Genomic DNA, 24038 nt, shown 5'->3' on the forward strand with positions numbered 1-24038 from the left:
GTGTTACTTGAGGTTCAACAGCAACCTCCTCCATTATCTTCTGCACTTGCATTTGCCCTGTCAAAACAGGTTCCTGGGTTGGTTCCTGAATGGTTTCTATATGAATATTCGCCGTTTGTCCAAAGTTTTTAACTGCAACAGTCATCAAATCCATCTTCTCATGCATCTGCTCCAGCAAAGTGCTTGTCTTGCAAAAAGCAAGCACCAAAACTTCTTCTAAACACATTTTTATTCAAGGTCAGAGTCTGGTCTCACGATCCTAATCTTCACAGCTATGAAATCCCCAGATCGACTCCAGCAACAATTTAACAAGCTCCCTCTAGAGGAGACAATTTCTATTTGTATCCATCTTTTGAAAGCAGATCCAACAAAAGAAAATTACTTTCATTTTTCAAATATTTTGTTTCTTTTGAATGCAAGAGGCAACATTAGAATCAACTTGTTTCTCTTTTTTAACTATCTGTCAAAAGACGTTCCATTCAGTCAATGAACTTCCCCATAAATTTCTGTCTCTGACACCCCATTCCCAGGTTTGAGACGGTGGAAATTTATCTTTACTCTCTCTCCTGCAGGCTTGAACAGTCAAAAATCCCCCCCCCCTTTTCTCCTGCTTCCAAGAGGGGTTTTGGTGGTAATAACTGAAGGAAATTTAGACCTTTATATACGACTTTCCAGACTTTAGCTTGCAAAGTTTTTGCTTCAATCTATTTACAAAAACGGGAGGCGGACTTCCTGTTTAGAACCTTCCCGCTTCAGTGCCAAATTAAAATGTTTCTTAATCCAATTTTCCGTTCTACTCACGGGTACTTGTTTAGAGTCCAATTGTCCACAGGAAAAAGTCAGCGCTCTCCGGCAACGGCTGTGCGGCTTCACTCCGTAAAAGTAGCGGTTGATTCAAAACACCGCGCCACTCACCCCGCGTCACTTCGGATCCCCGAAAAGGGTTTCCCTGCGAGTAGGGGAGGCACTCCTGGTGTCAGCCGAATCCCACGTTCCCAGGCTTCCTTCCGCGGCGGCAAGACCCGATTTTCACGGAGCGGGTTCCTCTCGGTCAGAGGAACTCCGCCATTGCCGATGGCGCTAACCCGGAAGTCCCACAAGTCTCCTTTTTCATTCACAAAAACCATGTCTCTCAGCAGTGTGATTCTTCCTTCAGCCACTTCAAAGGGCCCTGCAATTATCCATTTATTTATGTTAATTCTGGGGTTTTTAAAACCAAATCTCCCTTCCCCTTTCTTCAGCTTTCTTCCAAAAAGCGCACCTCTTAATCCATATATAAATGAAAGTAAAGTAAATTACACCAACTCCAGTTTGTATCTAGCCCCTGTCAGTTTCAAATAAAAAATAAAGAGAAAATCCATTTTAATGACCAAAAAAAGAAAAAAACAAGAAGCAGAAAATAGACCAAGTTAGATTCAATCCCACTATGTTAGTCTCTTTTAAATCATAAAAAGGAGCAAAGGAAATAAAAAATAGTCCTTAGGTTATATTTTTTTAAAAGAAACAAAAATCAGCAATCCACAAGACAATTCAAAATAAATTCAGCCCCACAGTGTCAGTCTCTTTTGAATCATAAAAAGGAAAAATAGTCCTTAGAGTATATATTAAACACACACACACACACACACACACACACACAGTCAATGTCCCGCTTTCATCTCTTTCCCTCCACAATATTAGGGTTCTTTGCAGTTTGAAAATATTTATAACGTCTAAAAGATTCTGCATCCAGAGCTTTAGGCAAATCACAGGTTAAACACAGTTCATCGCCTGGAATGCTTGTAAAAATTAGCCGCTATTATTCTCATTCTTAATTCAGTCCTTGCAGAGTTTTTCCAGCCAGATCAATTCCTGCACCGGAGGGGGGCAGGCTCCTCTTTAACACCCTGTGTTAGGGAATTGCTGACAAGCTAGCTGAGATAAAACTCCAGGCAGTCAGCCATATCTGTACAAAGATTTATTGCTTAGCTTCAAAGTCCTTACAAGAGTTCAAAAAGCACACTCCATCACGATGAGTCAGTTGGATCGTCTGACGTTTTCTTTCGCCGCGCCCAGCAGACCCATTTCCGCAGATCAGCCCCCCTCTTTCCTCTGCTCCGTGAGTGGCTGATACCCGGAACTGGCTCACCCTTCCCCGTTTCACTGTCTCCAAACGTTTATTTCTCTTCCTCCTCTGACAAGGAAGACTAGCTGCTGATTAAAGACTTAGGCTCTCTGTAAGTGCCTCTCTTCTCCCCCCTCATCTCCTTCTCAGCCTCCAATTCCCTGACACCCTGGTGTGGATCTAATTGTTTTATTGCTGCTAATTTAGGTTGTTTTTTATTACCTTGTCAAATTGGTCCGAATTCCTTTGCTTCAATGGAGGCACTAGAGGCAGTTTGCTGTGAGTCTCGATTGCACCTTATGTCTGAGCTCAATCTCAGATCTCCCTCAGCTCCCTCCGGAGCTTTGGGAGATCCTAGAGCAGTGTTTCCCAACCTTTTTTGGGCAAAGGCACACTTGTTTCATGAAAAAAATCTCGAGGCACACCACCATTACAGCCCCGTGACGTCAGCGCGCAGCGTCACGCCGGGAGGGACGCACGAAAGTGTAAGTTTCAATTTTTTCCCCTCCCCTTTGCCTTCCTTCTGTGCCAACCGCCAAAAAGCCAAGAAAAAAGCCAAGACTTTAGGGCAGCAGGTCGACACGGAAGAAGCTCCTACCTAAGGACAGGTGCGACGGCCGTGTCCTCTTCTGCCACACTTGGCAGCCCTGCCTCACGGTCGTGACTCCCACCCTGATTTCTCCCCGCAGGTCGAGCGGCACAGGCAGCCCAATGTGTCCAGCCCAGACACAAGCCCCGCTTCCCCACTCTAGATCCTGAATGCGACCAAGTGCTCTGGACTCCCGAGCAGGGTGGGAAAGAGGACTCGCATCTGGTAGCCTCCGGGCTCCTCGCCTGCTCGAGGGATGGCATTGCAGGCAAGCTGCCGGCCGTCGCCATCGCCGCCCCCTCATGCGAGTGGACCTGCCCGGAGTGGTGGGCCGGGGGAGGCTCGCTCTCTGTGGGGATGTGGCCCGCACGCGCGGCCCCGCTTCCTCCTGCCCAGGGCTGAGCTCCTTACCCGCGATCTCGGTCTCGCGCATGCGGATCCCACTTATTCCGAAGCTCGTGCCACTAGCCGGGGCTCTCACACCGTGCCAGGGCGAGGCGGCGCGGCCCACTGACGTCATCGCGGCTCGCCGCCACCCTCGACTTCCCTGTTCCCTCCCCTCCCTCGGGTCGCCGTGGTTACCGAGGACTGCAAGCTGCTCGGGCGAGCGTGGGGCATTAAGTGGGAGAAGGAAAATTAAAATTAAAACTCGCCTGAAGGCCGCCTCTCCGGATATGAAGCTATCTTTCGAATTTTTTAATTTTTCCCGCGGCACACCAGGCAACATCTCGCGGCACACTAGTGTGCCGCGGAACAGTGGTTGGGAAACACTGTCCTAGAGAGTGTCCTTTGATACCGCCGGACCCTTCGGGACCTGAACTATTCCTTCAGGCTTTTCTGAGAAGCTGATTTGCCTGAGCACACTTCCCAGACCCTCACAGCAATCAGGCTGCGGAGAGCGAGCAGTCTCTGTCGTCCTCCATTATCCGCTCACAGACCAATATTGTGTTTTTACATTAATGTGTATTATAAGTGTTGTCAGCTGCCCTGGGACCTTAGGGTGAAGAGCAGGTAATAAATTGTACTCAGTGTTAGAATCTCAGTTTATAAGCTACCGTATTTTTCGCCCTATAGGACACACTTTTTCCACTCCAAAAATGAAGGGGAAATGTGTGTGCGTCCTATGGGGCGAATGCAGGCTTTCGCTGAAGCCTGGAGAGCGAGAGGGGTCGGTGCACACCGACCCCTCTCACTCTCCAGGCTTCAGGAAGCTATCCGCAAGCCTGCGGAGCCCAGCGGGAACTCTCGCGGGCTCCGAAGGCTTGCGGATAGCTGCCTGCAGCCCGAAGCCCGGGGAGTGCGGCACTGTGCACCCTGGGCTTAGGGTAGCTATCTGCAAGCCTGCGGCGCCCGGTGGGAGTTCCTGCCGGGCTCCGCAGGCTTGCGGATAGGTGCTTGCAGCCCGAAGTCCGGGAGCGCAGCACCGTCGGGCGCCCGCAGGCTTGCGGATAGCTGCCCTAAGCCCGGGGTGCGCAGCAGGCTACAGCACCACGCTCCCCGGGCTTCGGATAGCAGCAAGCTCCGGGAGCGATGGCGAGGTTGAGCACAACCTCGCCATCGCTCCCGGACCCGTTCTGGGGGCTGGGGTCGGAGGAAGCTCAGGCTATTGGGTTTGTAATGTTTTAATTGCCTGTTTTACTGCCTCTTTATTTGCCTTGTTTGGCAGCTGTTTCTTTTTCATAATTTCCTCTAATATTTCTTTTTTCTTTTTCTCTCTCAATTTCCTTTTAAACGAGTTTTGTTGTATAAAGAGTCCTCTCATTACACCCTTACTTGTGTCCCAGACCATCTGTAATTTTGTTTGCCCTTCACTGTTTATTTCAAAATAATCCATCAGGGTCTTTTATGCTTTTTCAACAAATTTTTGATCATCTAATAAATCATCATTTAATCTCCTTCTAAAAGAGATTTGGCTTTCTTTTTGGAACTGTGCCTGGGGAATTTCTAACACTGATGATAACTAACATAAGCTTTCTGATTGGTCTGTGTAGAAGATGCCCCCCCTTGACAACGTTGTAAATAGCTTATCCCCTGGTCATACTGAGTAGAAATGTAAGAGGCCATAAAACTTGATGAGGGTGCAAGGTTCTTTAACAGCCCTATTCCTTTAACAGGTCTTTGGGGAAATGGGCTCCATGGAGCACAGTTAAGAGAGACTCAGGCAACTATGTTGCAAGCCTCCTGCCCCCCTCTTCAATTTCTCTCTCCTCTCTTAGTGCTTTTGATTAGACTAAATATCCCCTCCAGATATTTTGTGTATTGTGACTTCTTTCCTCCCCCCTTTTAAATGTTGTACCAATCTGCTTCATCTCCTTTATTTTACATCAGGTTTAATTTGGGGAGGTTGGCAGTGGGACAGGCTGTACTTTACTAAGGATTTTGGGATCCCGAGACAGACACCCCTCCCCGCCTTGCCGTTCACAGCATGATGGCAAAACAGATCATTTTCCTATCCTGCATTCAGCTAGACACTTCACTTCTCAGCTTCTGTTGATCAATAAATCACCTGCTTTTCCTCCCATGTAACCCATTCATTTCAGCTATTGAACCCAAGCTGCTGTTCTTTAGTGCTGTTTCTCCTTTATTCCCCCTCTCTTTCCCCCTCCCTCCCGATGAAAATGGTAAGAACGTATTTCTTTCCTGCTATAAAGATGAAGTTATTTTATCTGTGCTGATGCTTTGATTTCCCCCCCCCCCTCTCTCTCTTCTCTGACACAGTAGGTAACCAATTAGGGGCCCTGGAACATCAAAGGTAAGCAGTGGGCTATGTTTTATCTTTTATTGATCACTTCTAATCATTTATTCATCTGCCATCTATACTGACAGAGTCAGAGGTTGAGAATGTGGCAGAACTGCATAGACTCAATTTCTCATCTTCCCACATGTGCACCCCTCAAACCCCTTCCATGCTGAACTTATTTGCTTGCATTTCTAGATATTGCATATCTTGGGAAAGGAATGAGAGGCATGTATGGCATGGGTAGCACATAAAGGAAGGTCTGCATTTAATTAAACATTGTGTCTTGAGCTAAGATCCACAGAGCTGCTTAGGGTAGCCAAATAGAATTTGGGAAACTCCCACGAAAAACTTGGAATGACAAAATCCTTGTGCCAGCTGAGCACAGTAACAGAAGCGTCTGAATACTTGATAGTGTTTATTGAAAAATATACAGACTATGTACAAATACAGAATCCTTTAGCTTTGTTCTTCCCACCACCTTGCTGTTCTCTCACTGCTGATTGCAAGCTCCTGCAATCACCTCCTTGCAAAACGCCTGAATCCCAAATGCCTGAAAGCCACACAAAATCTGAGTGCAAATGTCTTTTATAGTAACTCACCTCCAATGTCCTAGACATAAGAAAAGGTGCATTGGCCCTGAAGCAAATACTCCAATTAACTGTTGCTGAATGTGCAAATTAATGACAGCTTAGTCTATCTAGCTCAGTATTGCCTTCTGTAACTGGCAGCAGCTTTTGCAGGTTTGAGGCCAAGAGACATCACCTGTTCTCCCTGGAGATGCTTTCAAAGATTAAGCTTGAGGCTCTGCTGTTGGTTTTTGGCATTTTGGTTAAAGGGGAAAATAGAACAAGGTAAAATAAAAGAATTCCTGGATGTCTAGATCCAGGTTTGGGGCAAGTACTCATTGGTGAGAGCCCCTGCAGAGATTTAAAATCACGTTGAAATAAAGGCTCTTCTACTGTTAAAATATCTCCTCCTAAGTCACTTCCTAAGCTACCCACTTCCCTTAGGCTAGAAAGAGGCCACACGTTTGGTAATTTGAAAATAGTTTACTTATACTCTCCTCGAAGGTCAGATTCATGTGCTTTTAAACACAGCAGCAAGAAAAGACAGACAGTACAACTTAGTTTCAAAAAGTTTCTAAATTATTTGTATAGAAACACAAAAATGGCTTGCTGAAGCCACAGTCTAAGCTTGGAGCATCCAGTACAGACATCCTTACTGTTCAGGTTCACATGGTAAAAAGATAAAAGTGAGAAGAGAACAATGTTCAATTCACTCTGTGTTTGAGGGAAAATCTGCAGCTTTCAAGCATTCATTTATATATGTTATTAGTAATTGGGGAATTCCCTCCACACAGAGGCCTGTCTAGTGTTATGATGAAAGAATTGGGAGGGGGTTCGGGGAGCCACTTGATACCCATTTATTAGATTTCCTCTACTCTCAGTCAGCGGTGGACCATTCCCCACCTGCGTCTGAGGCATATGTGTGCAGGGCACACCGTGGGGGCAAGGCCATGGGTTGGGATCACCACCGGAGCAACCCCTGCCCACTGCTGCAAAGTGGGGAACACGCATGGCACCCTGCAAGCGCAGCAACACTTTGCAAGACTCATATAAACGAGGCTGGGCTCGCGGGGCACCGCAAGCAGGTGTGTGCCCTGGCTCCTGCGAGCCCAGCACTGCGTTTGCGAGTGGTGCTGGCTTGCAGTGAGGGCGCTGTGAGTTGCTGTGACATTCTTACAGCTGACAAGGATGCAACAGGCATGCTATGGCACTGCTCGCAGGGGTCAGGGCACATGTCTGTTGCATCCTTCTCAGCCACTCCACCAGTTGGAGGGCATTGTGAGAAGGATTCAACAGTTCACAGCACGCTCACAAAAGCAGTGCTGGGCTTGCAGGGGCCAGGGTGCACAACTGTTGCATCCTTCTTAACTGTCCTCCAACTGGAGGGCACTGAGAAGGAAGCAACAGCTTATGACTGGGTAGGGTGCCATGCTGCACGTCCCCCCCTGTCTTTCATCACTGTGTTTTAATTCAACTTCTAAAACACTCAGAAAAACCCAAGTACTGTATCAGTAAAGGTGAAAAAACACACCCAAAATCTCACAAAAGCTGAAACTAAACTGTAGGAAGAACTTTCTGGAGGACTTCCAGAGCAGCACACCAGAGAGACGGGTGGAGATCCGCACTCCTGCAATCTCAAGGCGGACCTGGTGCCAGAGAGAGAGAAACGAGGAACTAGGCGTAAGTCACCTTGACCTCAGGGGGGGGGGGGGAACCTGAGGGCGGAAGCCTAAGGCAGCTCAAAAGAAGAGGTTTCCCAATATTATAGAACAAAGAAAACTGATATAGAAAGACGTGGGGAAGACCTTTGCGCAAAGAGGCAAAACCACTCTCTGGTACAAACGCTCCAATTCCCTGGCACAGCAGCGCTGAACTCTCTTATAAAAAGGAGACTGTTAAAAGCAAATGCCTCCCCGTAAAATAAAATTGAAAGAAAACAATTGGAAAACCTCTGCCTGTTCAGTGGAGGGAGGGGGAGGCAGGAAGAAACAGTTTGTGAAAGGAACTACAGAACTGAACAGACAACAGAGAAGGGGCCATACTCCTCACGTGAAAACCCTCTGTTAATAATTGCACAAGGTGTTTTAAGAAAAGCGTGCCTAGATACACCAGACTGAGCAAAAATAAACGGACAGAAACTAGAAATTAGAAGAAACTAGAAGAGTAAACTACTGGAGAGCTTTATAATGGACTAAAAACTGTAGCGAAAATAAATGACTAAAAAACAGACCCGCTGAGGAAAAATAACTTGAGAAAACTGATATACCTGTGTGAGAGAGGAGATAGAGAGGTGTGGAGGGCGATTGCTGAGTCATGGGGGCCCTCCACAATTGACGGAGATTACTGAGAACAAAGATAGGAAGAGGAGATAAAGAGGAGATTCTAAAGACCTCAGAGAAAGAAACACAGGGAAGGAAGGAAACTGAAGGAGGAAACAGTGACTGCCCCTGGCCTCAGAGGAAATAAAGGCCAGTTAGCCCAGTCCCAGGTTGCGGGTGCAACGTCGTTGGAAACCTGTTTCTGCCAGCACCCAGACCTGTTCTTCCAAAGTTCCCGACCACGCCCAGCTTATTGCTTTGGACCCCGCTTCGCCCTTGGTGGACAGTCTCCAGACCCTCGACCCAGGACCGGACTCTGACCACGCCTCACGGTAACCTCCCCCCGGGACCAGCACAGTTTGCTCACGCCACACCCGCACTCCCCCTTCGTTGGAGTGCGTTCGGGAAGAGCCAGAAGCCATGGCCAATCAGGCAGCTGCGTTGGTGGCATTGGCCCAGGAGAACCAGGCCTTGACCCACACCGTTCAGCAGCTAAGCAATGCGGTTACGGCACTTCAACAGCAGTTGGACGCATTACCGGCTCCTGGGGCTGACACCCCAGATTCTGGCAGGTACCCAGTGGCCCTGCCAGAGAAATTTGATGGATCCCCAGCCAGCTTTCCCATGTTCCTCGCCCACACCAAGCTGTATATTCAGGGTCGAGCCCGGAATTTTCCTGACGATCGAACCAAGGTGCACTTCTTGATCAGTTTATTAAAGGACCAGGTGGCCAAGTGGGCCTTGCCACTGCTCCGGCAGACTATGAGGGGTTTTGTAACCACTTGGAGACTGCGTTTGGCAACCCTCTGAAGGGGAGCCAAGCCAATTGGGCGATTCGTCGGTTGAGACAGGGCAACTCCACAGCCGCCGCCTATGCCACAGAATTTCGGCTGTTGGCGCAGGACTTGTCTTGGAATGACTCTGCACTTTGGGACCAGTATCTTGAGGGACTGTCGGATGAGATACTCGACCAGCTGGCCACGATGGATCGCCCCACAACTCTGGACGCCCTCATTCAGCGGAGCCTGCAGATAGACGATCGGCTGGAGGACTGTCGCCAGGCCAAGGGACAGCCAGCACTCCCGGCTCCTGGCTCCAGGCCTGCCCAGCAGGACCACGGCCACAGCCGAGTTGCCGGACGAGCCAACGCAGCTCGGGGCAGCACGACCTCGCCTCTCCCCCTCGGAGAAGACGCGGCGTCGGGAGGGGAACCTGTGGCTCTACTGCGGTGGGAGTGGACAGTATGCCCGATCCTGTCCCAAGAAGATGCCGGCCACAGGGAAACCGCCAACCCCAGTAGCTGAAGGCCCTGGATACCTGGGGTCCCAAACCATGCAAGAGGGGCCCTCACCGGTGGAATTGTGACACCTCATGGTTCCGGTGCGCCCATACCCCCCTGGCGGGCCCTGGATTCTCACCCATGCTCTGGTGGATTCAGGGGCAACCCGCTCGTATATGGACTCTGCCTTTGCCGCCCATCATCAGGTGCCACTCCAGGATAAGTCGGAACCGGTACAGGTGGAGGCAATTGACGGGCGGCTCCTGCGCTCAGGCGCCGTTACTCAGGAGACACAGCCCTTGGTTCTGTGTCACCAGCAGCACCGGGAGGTGCGAACTTTGGACATCGCTACCATGCCCCGGTTTCCCCTGGTGCTCGGGATGGATTGGCTGGAGTCTCACAATGTTCAGATTGACTGGGTCAATCGGACTGTGCACTTCCCAGACCCGTGTCCCCATGCTCGGTCCGATATGCTAGCAGCCGCAACCACTAAGGAGGCTGCATCAACGCTCCCTGCGGTTTACCGGGACTACCAAGACGTGTTCGAGGAACGGGGGGCAGACCAGCTGCCACCCCATCGGTCTTTCGACTGTGGCATAGACCTCCAGCCCGGGGTGCCCCTGCCTGTGAGTCGCCTATACTCTCTTACGGAGCCGGAGCGCGAAGCTTTGCAGTACTTCCTTCGCAAGAACCTGAAGCAAGGGTTCATTCGGCCTTCCACCTTGCCCACCGCTGCTCCAGTGCTCTTCGTTAAGAAGTGTGGGGAGCTTTGTCTTTGCCATGACTACCGGGCCCTGAACAAGATTACTATCCCAGACCGGTACCCCTTGCCCCTTATCTCGGTGTTGCTGGAGCGGGTGCAAGGGGCACAGGTGTTCACCAAGCTAGACCTCCGTGGGGCCTACAATTTAATTCGGATCCGAGCCGGGGATGAGTGGAAGACAGCATTCGGGACCCGGTATGGGCAGTTCGAATACCTGGTCATGCCTTTTGGATTGTGCAACGCGCCTGCTGTGTTCCAACGGTGCATCAACCACGTGTTCCAGGACTTGCTAGACAAGTACGTGATGGTGTACTTAGATGACATTCTGATTTTCTCCCGTGACCCGGCTCACCACGAGGGTCATGTCCGGACCGTGCTGCAGCGCTTGCGGGAGCACCGCCTGTATGCGAAGCTCAGCAAGTGCGACTTCCATCAGCGGTCAGTGGACTTCCTTGGTCACCGACTCTCTCCAGATGGGGTGCAGATGGATCCTGGGAAGGCGGCAGCGGTCCGGGAATGGGCGGCACCTCGGAACCGCAAGGACCTACAGCGATTCCTAGGGTTCGCCAACTATTACCGGACCTTCATTTTCCTGGGACAAGGAGGCAGAGGAAGCATTTCAGGGGTTGAAAGCCTGTTTCCAGAGGGCACCGATCTTGCAACATCCTGATCCCTCTCGACCCTTTGTGGTAGAGACTGACGCCTTCAGCACGGCTCTCGGTGCCGTCTTGTCCCAGCAGCACGGACCTGATGCGCCACTGTTACCCTGCGCCTTCTATTCCCGCCAGCTCCTTCCGGTGGAGCATAACTACCGTGTGGGAGCGGGAACTACTGGCCATCAAGGTGGCCTTTGAGGTCTGGCACCACCAACTTGAGGGGGCACGACACCCGGTGGAGCTGAGAACCGACCACCGGAACCTGGAGTACCTCCAGACCACCCGCAAGTTGAACCAAAGGCAGATCCGGTGGGCGTTCTTCTCCCGGTTTCAGTTCCGGATCCGCTATATCCCCAGCTCCCAAAATCAGAAGGCGGGTGCCCTGTCCCAGAAACCTGAAGAAATCGCAGACACGGTACAGCAAGCAGTACCAACAACGATTTTACCACCGGCCGCGTTTCTGGCTACTCAGGAGGCTGAGCCACTGCTGGCTCGGGTGCGGGAATAGTAGTGGGACGACGCTTGGGCCCAGGAAAGACTCCGGGAACTGGCCGAAGGGTCATGCCCTCAGTATCCGGGGCTGGTCTTGCACCAGGGCCTTCTGCTGCACCACGGTCGCCTGTACATCCTGCCAGGGCCACTGCGGGCTGAAGTTCTCCGGATGGCCCATGATGCCCCAGCAGCGGGACACTTTGGGCAGTATCGGACCACCCATCTGGTAAGCCGCGAGTTTTGGTGGCCCCGCCTGAAGGCTGACGTGGCTCGCTACGTCACTAGTTGTGACGTCTGCCGGCGGGCCAAGGGTCCTGCCGGACGACCCCCCAGCCTTCTTCAGCCGTTGCCAGTCCCACCACGTCCTTGGCACACGGTTTCACTGGACTTTGTGGTGGACTTACCCCCGTCTCGTGGCTGTACCTGCCTCCTAGTTTTCTCCGACCATTTCACTAAGATGGTGCACTGTGCCCCCTGCCCATCCGTACCCACAGCTAAGAAAACCGCTCAGCTATACCTTCAGCATGTCTTCCGCCTGCATGGCCTACCTGAGCGTGTCGTGTCCGACCAGGGCGTTCAGTTCACATCCCGTTTCTGGCGAGCATTGCCCCAGACCCTCGGGACAGAGGTCTGTCTATCATCAGCCTACCTCCCACAGACTGATGGCCAGACGGAACGGGCGAACGCGGTGCTGGAGCATCATCATCAACCTTTTATTCGACCGTCAGTCAGAAAAAAAAGTACATTTGTCAATACACAGTTAAAAGCTCCAGGAAATTTTTAGAACTTAGCCAACACTAAAATGGGCTAAACAGATAGCCCCATATTAATACAGTCAATTATAATCTTGCGACGCTTAAAAGCCAAAAAAAGAAATTTGGCCACCAAGGAAGGTATAGCTCTAGTGACGTTATTCAGCAGGTGTAAAACCTGGTTTTCTCCAGATAGGAAGCTAGATTGACATAGGAGTGGGTCTATAAAATTATGTCTAAGCTCTGCATAAGAAGGGCAAGTCAAGAGAATGTGTTCGGTGGACTCAACCACACCCATGGCACAATGACAGGTTCTCTGGGCATATGGTACTCCCCTGTACCTTCCCCACAATATCGCAGAGTCAAGGACATTTAATCTAGCCGCTGTAAGAAGTCTACGGTATTCCACATAGAGAATTTCTGCAAGGTAGGGGGCTGGTATGGTCCGATAAATCTGGTCCCCTAGGAACATCCCTGGTTTTACCTGGGCTATGTCCTCTTGTCTGGCAATGTCACTCAGTCTCCGGGAGATCACAGCTCTAGCTTGATTGTATGTCATAGACTCAAAGTAAAGGTGAGACAATCCGCAGGATTGAACCTCGTTAGTGACCTACCTTTCCCACGATGATTGGAAATCGTCCCTCAATATCAAGGGGGCAATAACCACTGGTTTAAAACAAAGCTTGAGCCATAGCCAGAGCTTCGTCTTCAAGGCCACATGCCGTAGAGCTTGCCAGCCGACCTCTAATCTCATAACCGCACCTGCTACCGAGGGGGGAATCCTAAGGATGGCTCTAAGGAATCGTGTTTGGATAGAATCCATTTTCAAAAAATCCCTACGGGAGCCTAAAGAGATGCCCACCAAAAGAAGGGGGAGGGGAGGACTTTCATTTGAAAGAGTCTCAAAGCTATCTTCACTGATTGAGCCTGATTCTTGGCAATATAAGGATCTAATCTGGATGGCTGTTTTAGATGTGTTGGTTGTTATATAGTCTCTATGGGCCAGAAAAGACCTATTTGACCGTATTACTTGTCCCAGATATTTAAAGCAGTTAACCTGCTCTAAGGGGATCCCGTTCATCGACCATCGATGGAGTCTTGGTCGGGCAGAGAAGACCATGATCTTGGTCTTAGCATAGTTGGGTTGGAGCTCATGCTGATCACAGTATTCATGTAGAGCTTGCAACATTCTCCTCAGTCCAATAGGGGATCTGGCAAGAAGTGCGGCGTCATCCGCATACAGAAGAACATTCAGAGATCAGCCTGCTAATTTGGGGGGGTGGAAAGCATCATTGGCCATGTGAGTCACCAGTGAGTTAATGTAAAAATTAAACAATGCTGGGGCCAATAGACAACCCTGTCTTACCCCTCTATTGGTGGTAACAGGGTTGGAGACTAGGCCTTTATTGTCTAGCCTGATTCTCAGAAAGGTGTTTGTATGGAGGCTGATAATCAGATGAAGGAGACGACGATCGATCTTTGTAGCAGCCAGTTTTGTCCATAGCTGCTTTCTAGAGATTCGATCAAATGCATGCTTAAGGTCAATAAAAGCCACATGAAGAACCTTTGGGGCTTTGCCGGCATACTTCTCCGCCAGGTGATTCAAGGTTAATATTTGGTCTGTAGTAGATCTTCCAGGGCGAAAACCTGCCTGTTCATCGGCAATGATATTGTCGTCCTCCATCCATTTTGATAGTTTGTTTAGCAGGTACCCCGAGTAAATCTTCCCAATGACATTTAGCAAGCTGATTGGCCTAAAGTTGCTCGGCTCTGTACGTGGGCCTTTCTTATGTATTAATACAATCAACGCCGAGCTCCAGCTTGAGGGAAATTTTGCTGTTTTGTTTATATACGTGTAAAGTGCTGCTAAAAGTGGGATCCACCAATCTTTATTTGCTTTGATGGCATCAATGGATATAAGGTCATCACCGGGGGCCTTGCCTGCTTTAAATCAATCTATGAGAGTTTCAACTTCAGGGCATGTAACTGGGTCCCAATCGGGCAGTGCTTCCGGCTCCACCGTATCTCCGCAGGCATCATGAGCTGCATACAGATCGGCGAAGTATCTTTCCCAAGTGTCCGCTGAGATGTGGGGTTCTATTCTTGCAAGCGGCCTACCCAGGTATCTGGAAATTAACTGCCAAAAAGAGGCTGGAGTTCTGTTCTCTGCAGCTATCAAAAGGTTGTTCCAATTGTTTCTTTCTGCCTCGAGCTTCTTTTCCTTTAGTAGTGCTTTATAACGTCTCCTGAGGGTGATAAGACGGTTATTTGGCATGGGGTCATTTGATGCTCTGTATGCCAACCATTCATTATACAGTTGATTCTTGAAGTTTTTGCATTCCTCATCGAACCATTTTTTGTGGAAAAACTGTTTACCATGCTTTGTGGGGGACCGACCTAGTGTTGGTTTTAGAAGTTCTACTAGATCGTCATACATTGGTAGAGGCTCATCCGCCTGCATAAGGGAAGCCCTTTTTATTTGGAGCTGATCAGACCAGAGAAATTCGTTCAACTGCTGGGCCGAATTGGAGGTCCATTTAAGGGCTGTAGGTCTTATCTCCAGATGATAATTTGATAGGTGCACAAAGGAGTGCCTATCAAGTTCGTCAGCCAGAGTCAAGGAAATTTCTAGAGGGAAGTGATCACTCTCCAATCTTGAAGCCACCTTAAAGCTGGATATTTTTGGTGTAAGGTCAGGAGATATCTGTCAGGGAACTGCCATCGGAGCATCAGGTGGTGGAGGGGCTCAGGGAGGAAGAAAGAGACTCTACAGCTGAAGCAGGGACCAGCAGGGGGAGGAGTGGGTCTCTGAGGGAATGCGAGCAGGAGGGAGGGCTCAGGGACGCTTCCAGCGAGAACAGTGGGGAGGTATCTGAGTCTCCCATAGGGAGACCCACACCTCGCCGGAAACTGTCACGCCGTGAGTCCAGGAGACGCGTTTCCGTTAAGGAGCTCCTTTGCTGGAAACGCTTCCGCAGACAGCCACTGTCGGACTCTACTAGTGACTAGAGCAGGCATGTCTGAGGAGCTCCGTCACACACGGAGGTTTGTGGGGTCGCACAAACTCTGAGGGAGCACGTTTTACGCACAAGCAGCTAATCAATCCCTAACAGCAGTCCGACAGTCTCTGTACGCTGCCTGTGCAAGAGAAAGCATCATGAGCGAACCAACCGGAACCGGAGGAGCGGGGGCTGGAGCTGGTCCAAGCTTGGAAGATAGATACCGAGCGTTGGAGGTCCAACTGGCGCTGCAGACGGCGAGGCTGGAGGAGAGAAGGGCTCAGGATGCAGACAAGAAGGGGAGAGCCACTCAGTTCCCCAGAAAGGTACCAGGATTGGTGCAGAAATTTGGGGGGGACCCCAAGGATTACCATGCCTTTAGGACAGAGATGCAATATGCCATTAATGTGCAGTTCGATGAGTTCCCTGATGAGGAATCGCGGGTTGCTTTCGTAATTGGGCATCTTGAGAAAGGGGCGAGAGACTGGGTTCGACCCGTAATGGCAACGCACAATGACGTACTAAAGGACACGATGAAGTTCTTTCGTGCCATGGATATCATGTTTTCCAGCGATATTGAGGAAGGGGTGGTGCGCAGACAGCTAATGGCTTGCAAGCAGGGAAGTCGATCTGTCCGTGAGTACTGGACTGAGTTTACCATGCTGATTCACAGACTGGGTTGGGATTTATCGGCGGCACCCATTCAGATGCTATTTGAAGAAGGTCTTTCTTCGGCGGTGAAAGACGAGCTGTCACGGAGCCCCAGGGCGGGGTCTATGGATCAGCTGACCAAATCTGCGCTGACCATAGGAGCGCGGCAAGAGGCAAGAGCCTTGGAGAGGCGGGAAGGGAGAGGGGAACGTTGGAAGGAGTTCCGCATTCCAGACATTCCTGAGCCAGCTTTCCCGCCGGCAGAGCCGATGGAAATCGGAACAGCGCGCGCGCGCGCATTTTCAAAAACCAGCGAGGGGGCTAAGAAGGAGGGAAAGGGCGCCCGGAAATGCTATCTCTGCCAACAGCCAGGCCACTTTGCCAGAGTCTGCCCCCAGAGGAAGGAATGGCAAGGGATGGTGGGAGCTGTTGAGGGGGGAGAACAGGGGGAAACGGAGCAGGTAAAAGCCAACGCCTGGTTGCCACAATCGGGGCACTGCAGCCAGGCCAAAGAGCAGTGAAAGTGCCCGTGCCAGAAGCTCCTCGACCTGCTCTAGTGATTGAAGTGTCGCTAGAGCTGCAAAATGGGCACCCCCTAAAAATAAAGGCGCTATTGGACTCAGGCAGCTCCTGCAATTTTATGAGCAAGGAGTTTGCTGCTGAACACCAGATACAGACTATCCCTTTAAGCAACCCCCTGCAGGTGACCACGATTGATGGCAGGGAGTTGTTGGGAGGAGGAGTCAGCTTGCAGACTGTCCCAATGATAATGAGGGTGGCAAGGCACACAGAACTGATAGCGTTTAATGTGGCCACCCTGGGAGGCGCTCCCATTATTTTGGGAATGAGCTGGCTAGCTCTACATGATCCGCTGGTTGGCTGGCATCAAAGAGTGGTGTCCTTTGGTTCAGCACATTGCTTAGAACACTGCAAAGGGGAAAAGGGTTCAGCAGGGGCCCAAGCCACCCTAGCAGGGACTGAAGTAATGGAGAAGGTGAAGGTACCACCACAGTATGCAGATCTCAGCGACGTGTTCAGCGAGAAGGAAGCTGACCAACTACCACCTCATAGGCCCTTTGATTGCCAGATCAATTTACTCCCTGGAGCACAGCTTCCCGTGGGCAAGTTGTATGCCATGTCAGACAGAGAAATGCAGGAGTTGCGAGGGTTTATTGACAAGAACCTGAAGAGAGGCTTCATCAGAGAGTCCAAAGCAGCAGGGGGTAGCCCAGTGTTTTTTGTGGACAAAAAAAACGCGGACAAGCCGAGACTTGTATGTGATTTTAGGAGGTTAAATGCAGTGACTGAACCAGTGGCTTTCCCTATGCCCAGGATTGATGATATTTTGACCAGGGTGAGGAAGGGAAAGATTTTTACTAAGCTGGATCTAAGGGGGGCGTACAACCTGATACGCATAAGGAAAGGGGATGAATGGAAAACCACCATGTTTACCCCTTTGGGGGCATTTGAATACCTCGTTATGCCATTTGGATTACAAGCAGGCTCAGCGTGTTTTCAATCTTTTATGAACCACGTACTGGGCCCTTTGCTCTACAAGAATTGCGTTGCTTTCCTAGATGATGTGTTGGTGTATTCGGAGAATGAGGAGCAACATGTGAGAGACGTCAGAGAAGTGTTGAGCAGACTGCAAGCCAACAGGCTGTGGGTGAAACTGGAGAAGTGTCGGTTCCATACCAAGGAGGTGGAATTCCTGGGGTACCGCCTGTCAGACAAGGGATTGGCCATGGATCCCGGCAAGGTACAGGCAGTGCTGGAATGGAAAACACCCAAAACCAAGAAGGATGTGCAGAGGTTCCTAGGGTTTGGAAACTTTTATCGTAAGTTCATCCGCAACTTCGCCCATCTGACGGCGCCCATCACTGACTGTCTCAGCAGTAAAAAGAAGTTTGTATGGACGGCGGAGGCGGAGCGAGCGTTTGAGGAGCTGAAAAGGGCCTTCGCCTCTGAAGAACAACTTCTGCATGTGGATTTACGAAAGAAGCTAAGGGTTGAAACAGACGCATCTGACAGAGCCATAGGGGCGGTGCTTCTTCTGCAGCCGGGGAAGGAGGAGTCAGAGTGGCGACCGTGTGCCTTCTTTTCGCGAAAGCTGAACAAATCCGAGAGGAACTACACGGTGTACGACCGAGAACTTCTTGCTATTCATGAGGCGTTCCGGAGATGGAGGCATCTGCTAGTTGGTGCACAACATAAGGTGCAAGTGTGCACGGACCATAAAAATCTAGAGTATTGGAGAACTGCGCGAGTGCTCAACCAAAGGCAGTTGAGATGGGCCCAGGAGTTCTCCAAATTTAACTTTGAGATTTGTTACGTGCCAGGCCCAGAGAATGTTAGGGCGGACGCTCTCTCACGCAAACCTGAATATTTGGAGGGGGAGGGAGCACCCGAAGAAACCCATATCATTCCAGAGGACCGCTGGGTGTGTGGGGCGACTTTGGTGGGGCAAAGGGAATTGGTAGAGGGTACGGTGCATGATGCATACGCCCAGGACAAACTCAGGGGTCTCAGGAGGGAGGAAGACAAATCCGGTGGTTTTGAGGAGAGAAACGGGGCATTGTATTATAAGGGAGCGTTATATATACCTGAAGGGGAATTGAGGGAGAAGGTACTCAAGCAGCTGCACGATAGCCCCACAGCAGGGCATTTTGGGCAACACAAGACCATGTGGCTGGTTACCAGGGAATTTTGGTGGCCCAAGGTCAGGGAAGATGTGCGGGAGTATGTGAGAGGGTGTGAACAATGCCAAAGAGCCAAGGGGGAGAGGCGGGCGCCGGCTGGTTTATTAGAACCACTGCCCACACCTGAAAGACCGTGGGAAGCAGTGGCAATAGATTTCATGACTGATCTGCCAAGGTCTAGAGGGAAAACAGCCATCATGGTTGTAGTAGACCTGTTAACTAAAATGGCCCACTTTATAGCCTGCTCACATGCAGTCACAGCAGAAGAAACAGCCAAATTGTTTGTAGAGAATGTGTTTCGGTTGCATGGCGCCCCCTTGAGGGTGGTTTCAGACCGAGGGAAACAATTTACTTCCAGGTTCTGGAGGAAGCTCATGAGCTTACTGCATGTAGAGGTTAATTTTTCAACGGCCCGTCATCCAGAAACCAACGGGCAGGCGGAAAGAGCAAATGGGGTTCTCCAACAATATTTGAGGTGTTATGTTAATGACAGAGAGAATGATTGGGTGGAGAAGCTGGCGTTGGCAGAATTTGCCTACAACAATGCAGAGAACGTGTCCACGGGGATGAGCCCCTTTTTGGCTAATCACGGGTGCCATCCCAGAGCCTTCCCAGGGGGGGAGGGGGAAAACTGGAGCGTTCCAGCTGCAGAACAGTTCGTTGAAGAAATGGAAGCGATCCATCGCCAGCTCCAACTCAACTTAAACAGGGCTAAGGAGGAATATAAGAGGCAGGCAGACAAAAACAGAAGGGAAGGTGAAAGCATCAGGGTGGGGGACCAGGTGTGGCTGTCAACCCAAGGGTTGCCGTTCAAAGGAGGTTGTAAGAAATTAAGACCCAAAAGGCTGGGTCCGTTTGAAGTCATGCAGCAGGTCAATCCAGTGGCTTTCAGGCTCCGGTTACCGAACCACATGAAGCTGCACCCAGTTTTTCACAGGTCGTTGCTGTCACCGTATAGAGGAGACAGTGAAGGGAGGGTCACTAGGGGACCAGCAATGGAGGAGAAGGAACACAGCTACCATGTAGCGGAGATCCTCGATTCCAGGTGGAAGGGAGATCAAGTAGAGTATTTGGTAATGTGGGAAGGGGAACCGGAGTCGGAAAACACCTGGGTTAGGGCAGAGGATGTCAATGACGAAGTTTTAATAGAGACTTTTCATCAGAGGTTCCCACGTAAACCTCAGCCTGTAGCGAGGTTCCGAAGGGAATACTTTGCCACCACCGACGAGGAAGAGGAGTTGGAGGGGTTCCCAGATTCTGAAGAGGAAGAGGAGTCAGCGAGCCAGGACGACGATCGATGGAGGGAATTGTTCGAGACGTCGGAAGATGAGGAAGATTCTTTTCGGGGTTTTAGCCCTTCACCTCCCAGGGGAGAGGAAATGGGAGGGGGTGAGGGGGGCCCTGGAGGGGAGGTGGATGTCAGGGAACTGCCATCGGAGCATCAGGTGGTGGAGGGGCTCAGGGAGGAAGAAAGAGACTCTACAGCTGAAGCAGGGACCAGCAGGGGGAGGAGTGGGTCTCTGAGGGAATGCGAGCAGGAGGGAGGGCTCAGGGACGCTTCCAGCGAGAACAGTGGGGAGGTATCTGAGTCTCCCATAGGGAGACCCACACCTCGCCGGAAACTGTCACGCCGTGAGTCCAGGAGACGCGTTTCCGTTAAGGAGCTCCTTTGCTGGAAACGCTTCCGCAGACAGCCACTGTCGGACTCTACTAGTGACTAGAGCAGGCATGTCTGAGGAGCTCCGTCACACACGGAGGTTTGTGGGGTCGCACAAACTCTGAGGGAGCACGTTTTACGCACAAGCAGCTAATCAATCCCTAACAATATCCATACAAAATCAATAGTGGATGCACGTGAACCTGACCAATAGGTGAATTCGGCAGGGTAGTCCGAGCTGACTGCCCCATTTAACAGAAGGAAATTGAGGGCCAGCAAGGTTTGCCTGCATATGAAACCTGCGTAAGTGGCTATGTTATCTTTGAATTTCCTTGGTAAAAGATGTGTAGTCATAAGAGGTGAGGAAGGGTACTTGCTAAATTTAGAGAATAAGATTTGGTCAGTGTGTGACAGGCGTCCATTAAAATCTCCCGCCAACAGAAAAGTGGCTTCGGGGTATTTATCAAAAAGTGTTTCCAATGTCGCTTGGATTTCCTGCCATCTCAAATCAACCAAATTTCTCTTATAAATTGGACATAAGTAGATATTGATCACTACTATCGTTTCCTCTGCTGTTCGCAACTTTATAATCCGCATGAGTGACGACTGGATGTCGGTTTTTTCCGCCTGGAGATTTATGGCTAAGGAAACAAAAGTAGCCAAGCCTCCTTACGGTCTACCATGTGATAACGAGTTCTGCGTGGCATTCAGGTAGAAGCCCTTGTATCCTGTTAGATAGAAGTCCTCACAGGCCCATGACTCTTGGAATAGAAGGATGTGGCTGCCATTTATATAAGCAACAAATGATGGATCTGTCAGTTTGGATTTAATACCAGCCACATTCCATGATAGTAATGTAAGAGGCCGCTTTGTGTTTCCCTCAAGTCATGATTTCTCATGCGTGGTTAATCCTGGAGAATCCAAATGGGGGAGCACGCTGCGTGAAGGGGCAGTAGGGTGAAAAAAAGCAGTGATTTTTGATTGTTTGCATTTCAGGTTCAGGTTGTCACAAGTCACAGGAGCAGCCAGTGGCTGGGGCGAATTTATAGATCGCTGTAAGAGAAAATCTTGATACGAGGGGGTGTTACTAACCGACAAGTCCATAGACTCGTCGTTTGCCGTAAGCTCTGTAGTTGCAGGAGTCATGCCTTGAGGATCGAGGCTTGTTGATGGAAAAGCACTATATAAGGCAGAAGAAAGATATCCTTTTCGGTTAGCTTCCAGTAGTTTGTTTAGCCTTGCCACTGCCTCAGTGTTTGTCCAAAGGGCTACTGGATCTCCCAGTGTCTCTTGCATCGTCATAGTATCAGCACAAGGAATGCAGCCATTTTGAGGATTGGAGATCGTTATCGCTGCAGGGGGGTCCACATAGGCTTGTGTCTGCCAATCTTTAGAAGCATCTATAGTGGCCAAAGCTGGACCCGTCAAAACTCTACCCCTTAAGGCAGTCCCTTCTTGCCGGTGGGATGGTCGGCTAGTAAATCGTGGGGAGGGGTTCATAGGAAGGGTCCGTTGCTGCGAATTCCGGTCATGATCCTCAGTCCTCCTTGTAGGCCGGCTAACCAAGTTTGCTGAGTTTGGGATTTTCCCAATAATGCCCCTACAGTTGTTAAAGAAGCATCTTTGTGGAAAGATTCCAAACCAGTTGAGACGATTTCGAAGTTTGCTCAAAAGTGCAGGAAGCCTGGGCGAGTCGAACTTGAGCAACAAGCGCTTAAATTTTGGAGTCTCTGGCAGCCATTCTAATGATAGGAGACCACCCTGGGCCAAGTAGGACCTGGTCAACATTCGCAATGAGGTCACAGCAGCTTTACAATTTCTCCAGGCATAATAGGGGAAGCAGGAGTGAGCGATGTTCAGGCATATATTGTTAGGGGTGAGTTGGAGGTTTACTAGCTGCTGCCCCCTACTTGGGCTCTGTGCCTTATGATTATCAGGTCCCTGATGCTTTAATGGCGGATTCAAAATCGAGATGGGTTTTGGTGAAGGCATTTAGTTTTCCCTCTAACATATTGATGGAAGCTGATAGCACCTTTATTTCGTCAGCCAAGTGCAGGCAATATTTCTGCAAAGTCCTCAGCTCCGCTGATCGTACTATATCACATAAAGATTAACGATGAGGGTCGGGGTAGGGAGAGAGGCCATCTGGGCTGGAGGTCATATCCAACAGCGATTTGTCTCCTGGCAAGGGAGTATTTGAAGTCGTTGCGGGATCATATGGACAGTCTACCTGCTTGGAGGTGTTTAAAAGGTTGTTTGGAGTCATTGCAGGATCATGTAGGCAATCTTAACTGTTTGGAAGTAACAGGTGAAGGAGGCACAAGATTGCAAAAAAAACTCCTCCAATGATGAGATAGAAGGCTCTAAGTGGTGAATCCAGCCCAGTAGGCTTCGAAACCTTAGACATAGGTTCTGAGGCATTAAAGGAACGGTCTTCCCCAGAAGAGGTATGGCCACGTTTTAGATTCGTCATGCTAAACCCCTTGAGCGGCTCGGTTATCTAAGAGTCCTTCAAAGGTTAAGCAAGAGCTGGTGGAAGGCCAGGGAAACGCGGCCGGTGGCTGCCCAAGTTACAGCTAATCAGGTTGTTAGTGAAGCTCATTAAGGAGATTTATGGTGCTGGCTTTGCAAGATTCCACAGGGTGAGTTCCTGGCGTTATCATCAAAACATTATCGTGCCAACTTCCAGAGAAAAATAGAAACGGAGTAACTTACAGCAGGAACTTGGAAAAGGGAGGGGAGCTCCGGCAAGCGCGTCTTACTTCGTCGCCATCTTGGACCCTTGGTGCTGGAGCAGTACCTCCGGTGTTACTGCAGCTACCAGCAGGATGACTGGGTCGACCACCTAGCGTTGACGGAGTTTGCCTACAACAACGCGGTGAACGCATCCACCCAGCAGATCCCGTTCCAGGCCAGTTACAGTTACCATCCGCGGTTGTTCCCGGATGTGCTGCCGGCATCCGCAGTCCCTGCGGTGACAGAGTGGCTTCAGGAGCTCCAGTCTCAGCAACAACTATTGATGGAGCAACTGCGCCAGGCCAAGGAGGCGTACAAGGCCCAGGCCGACCGCCACCGCCAGGTGGGGCCAGAACTCCACGTCGGTGACCTGGTATGGCTCTCCACTCGCCACCTCCACCCCTCTTGACCTTCATGGAAGCTGGACGACCGTTTCACCGGCCCGTTTCCCATCATGGACCAGGTCTCGCCTGTGGCATTCCGTCTCCAGTTGCCCGCAACCCTGAAGGTTCACCCGGTATTCCACAGGTCCCTTCTGAGTCCGGTGGCCCCGCCCGATGAGTTCCACCCAAACCGTCCACGACCACAGCCAGTTTTGGTTCAGGGGGAGCCCGAGTACGAGGTGGAACGCATTCTGGACTCCCGATACCGCAGGGGAAGGCTGCAGTATCTCATAGACTGGAAAGGGGTATGGACCTGAGGATCGTTCCTGGGAACCAGCAGCCAACGTCCACGCGCCTGCCTGCCTCTGTGATTTCCATGTGGTGTACCCCAACAAGCCAGGTCCGGACCCTCGGTTGAGGGGGGCCTGGGAGGGGGGATGGTGTGATGCCCTGGGAATCCGATTCAGAGGCTGAACCGGAAGAACCCCAGCCTGCACAAGAGTCCCCGCCTCCAGGGCCGGCTGAGCTGGGGCGGGGCCTTGGATCTGAAGCGCCTGCACCTGTGCCGGATCCTCAGGAGCAGGCACCAGGTGATTCCACTCTAGCTCCGGAGGTGATTAAGGACACAGTGCCTACAGGTGCGCCTCTCCCGGC

At 50.6% G+C, this 24038-nt stretch overlaps 1 protein-coding gene across 8 annotated transcripts in view; it reads left to right on the forward strand.

Annotated features, from left to right (window-relative positions):
* The window catches only part of LOC310697670 (far upstream element-binding protein 3-like), a 395403-nt gene that overhangs the window by 90951 nt on the left and 280414 nt on the right, over positions 1 to 24038 (forward strand). For 7 of the 8 annotated variants that reach the window (XM_083484353.1, XM_083484354.1, XM_083484355.1 and 4 more), the window contains exon 3: positions 5412 to 5445. In XM_083484353.1, coding sequence (XP_083340479.1) covers positions 5412 to 5445 — 34 coding nt within the window. The remainder of the gene's footprint in view (positions 1 to 5411; positions 5446 to 24038) is intronic. The other variant, XM_083484351.1, reaches the window with a different exon arrangement.

This window comes from Podarcis liolepis, assembly GCF_965112155.1.
Source record: "Podarcis liolepis genome assembly, chromosome: W".
Taxonomy (NCBI): Eukaryota; Metazoa; Chordata; class Lepidosauria; order Squamata; family Lacertidae; genus Podarcis; species Podarcis liolepis.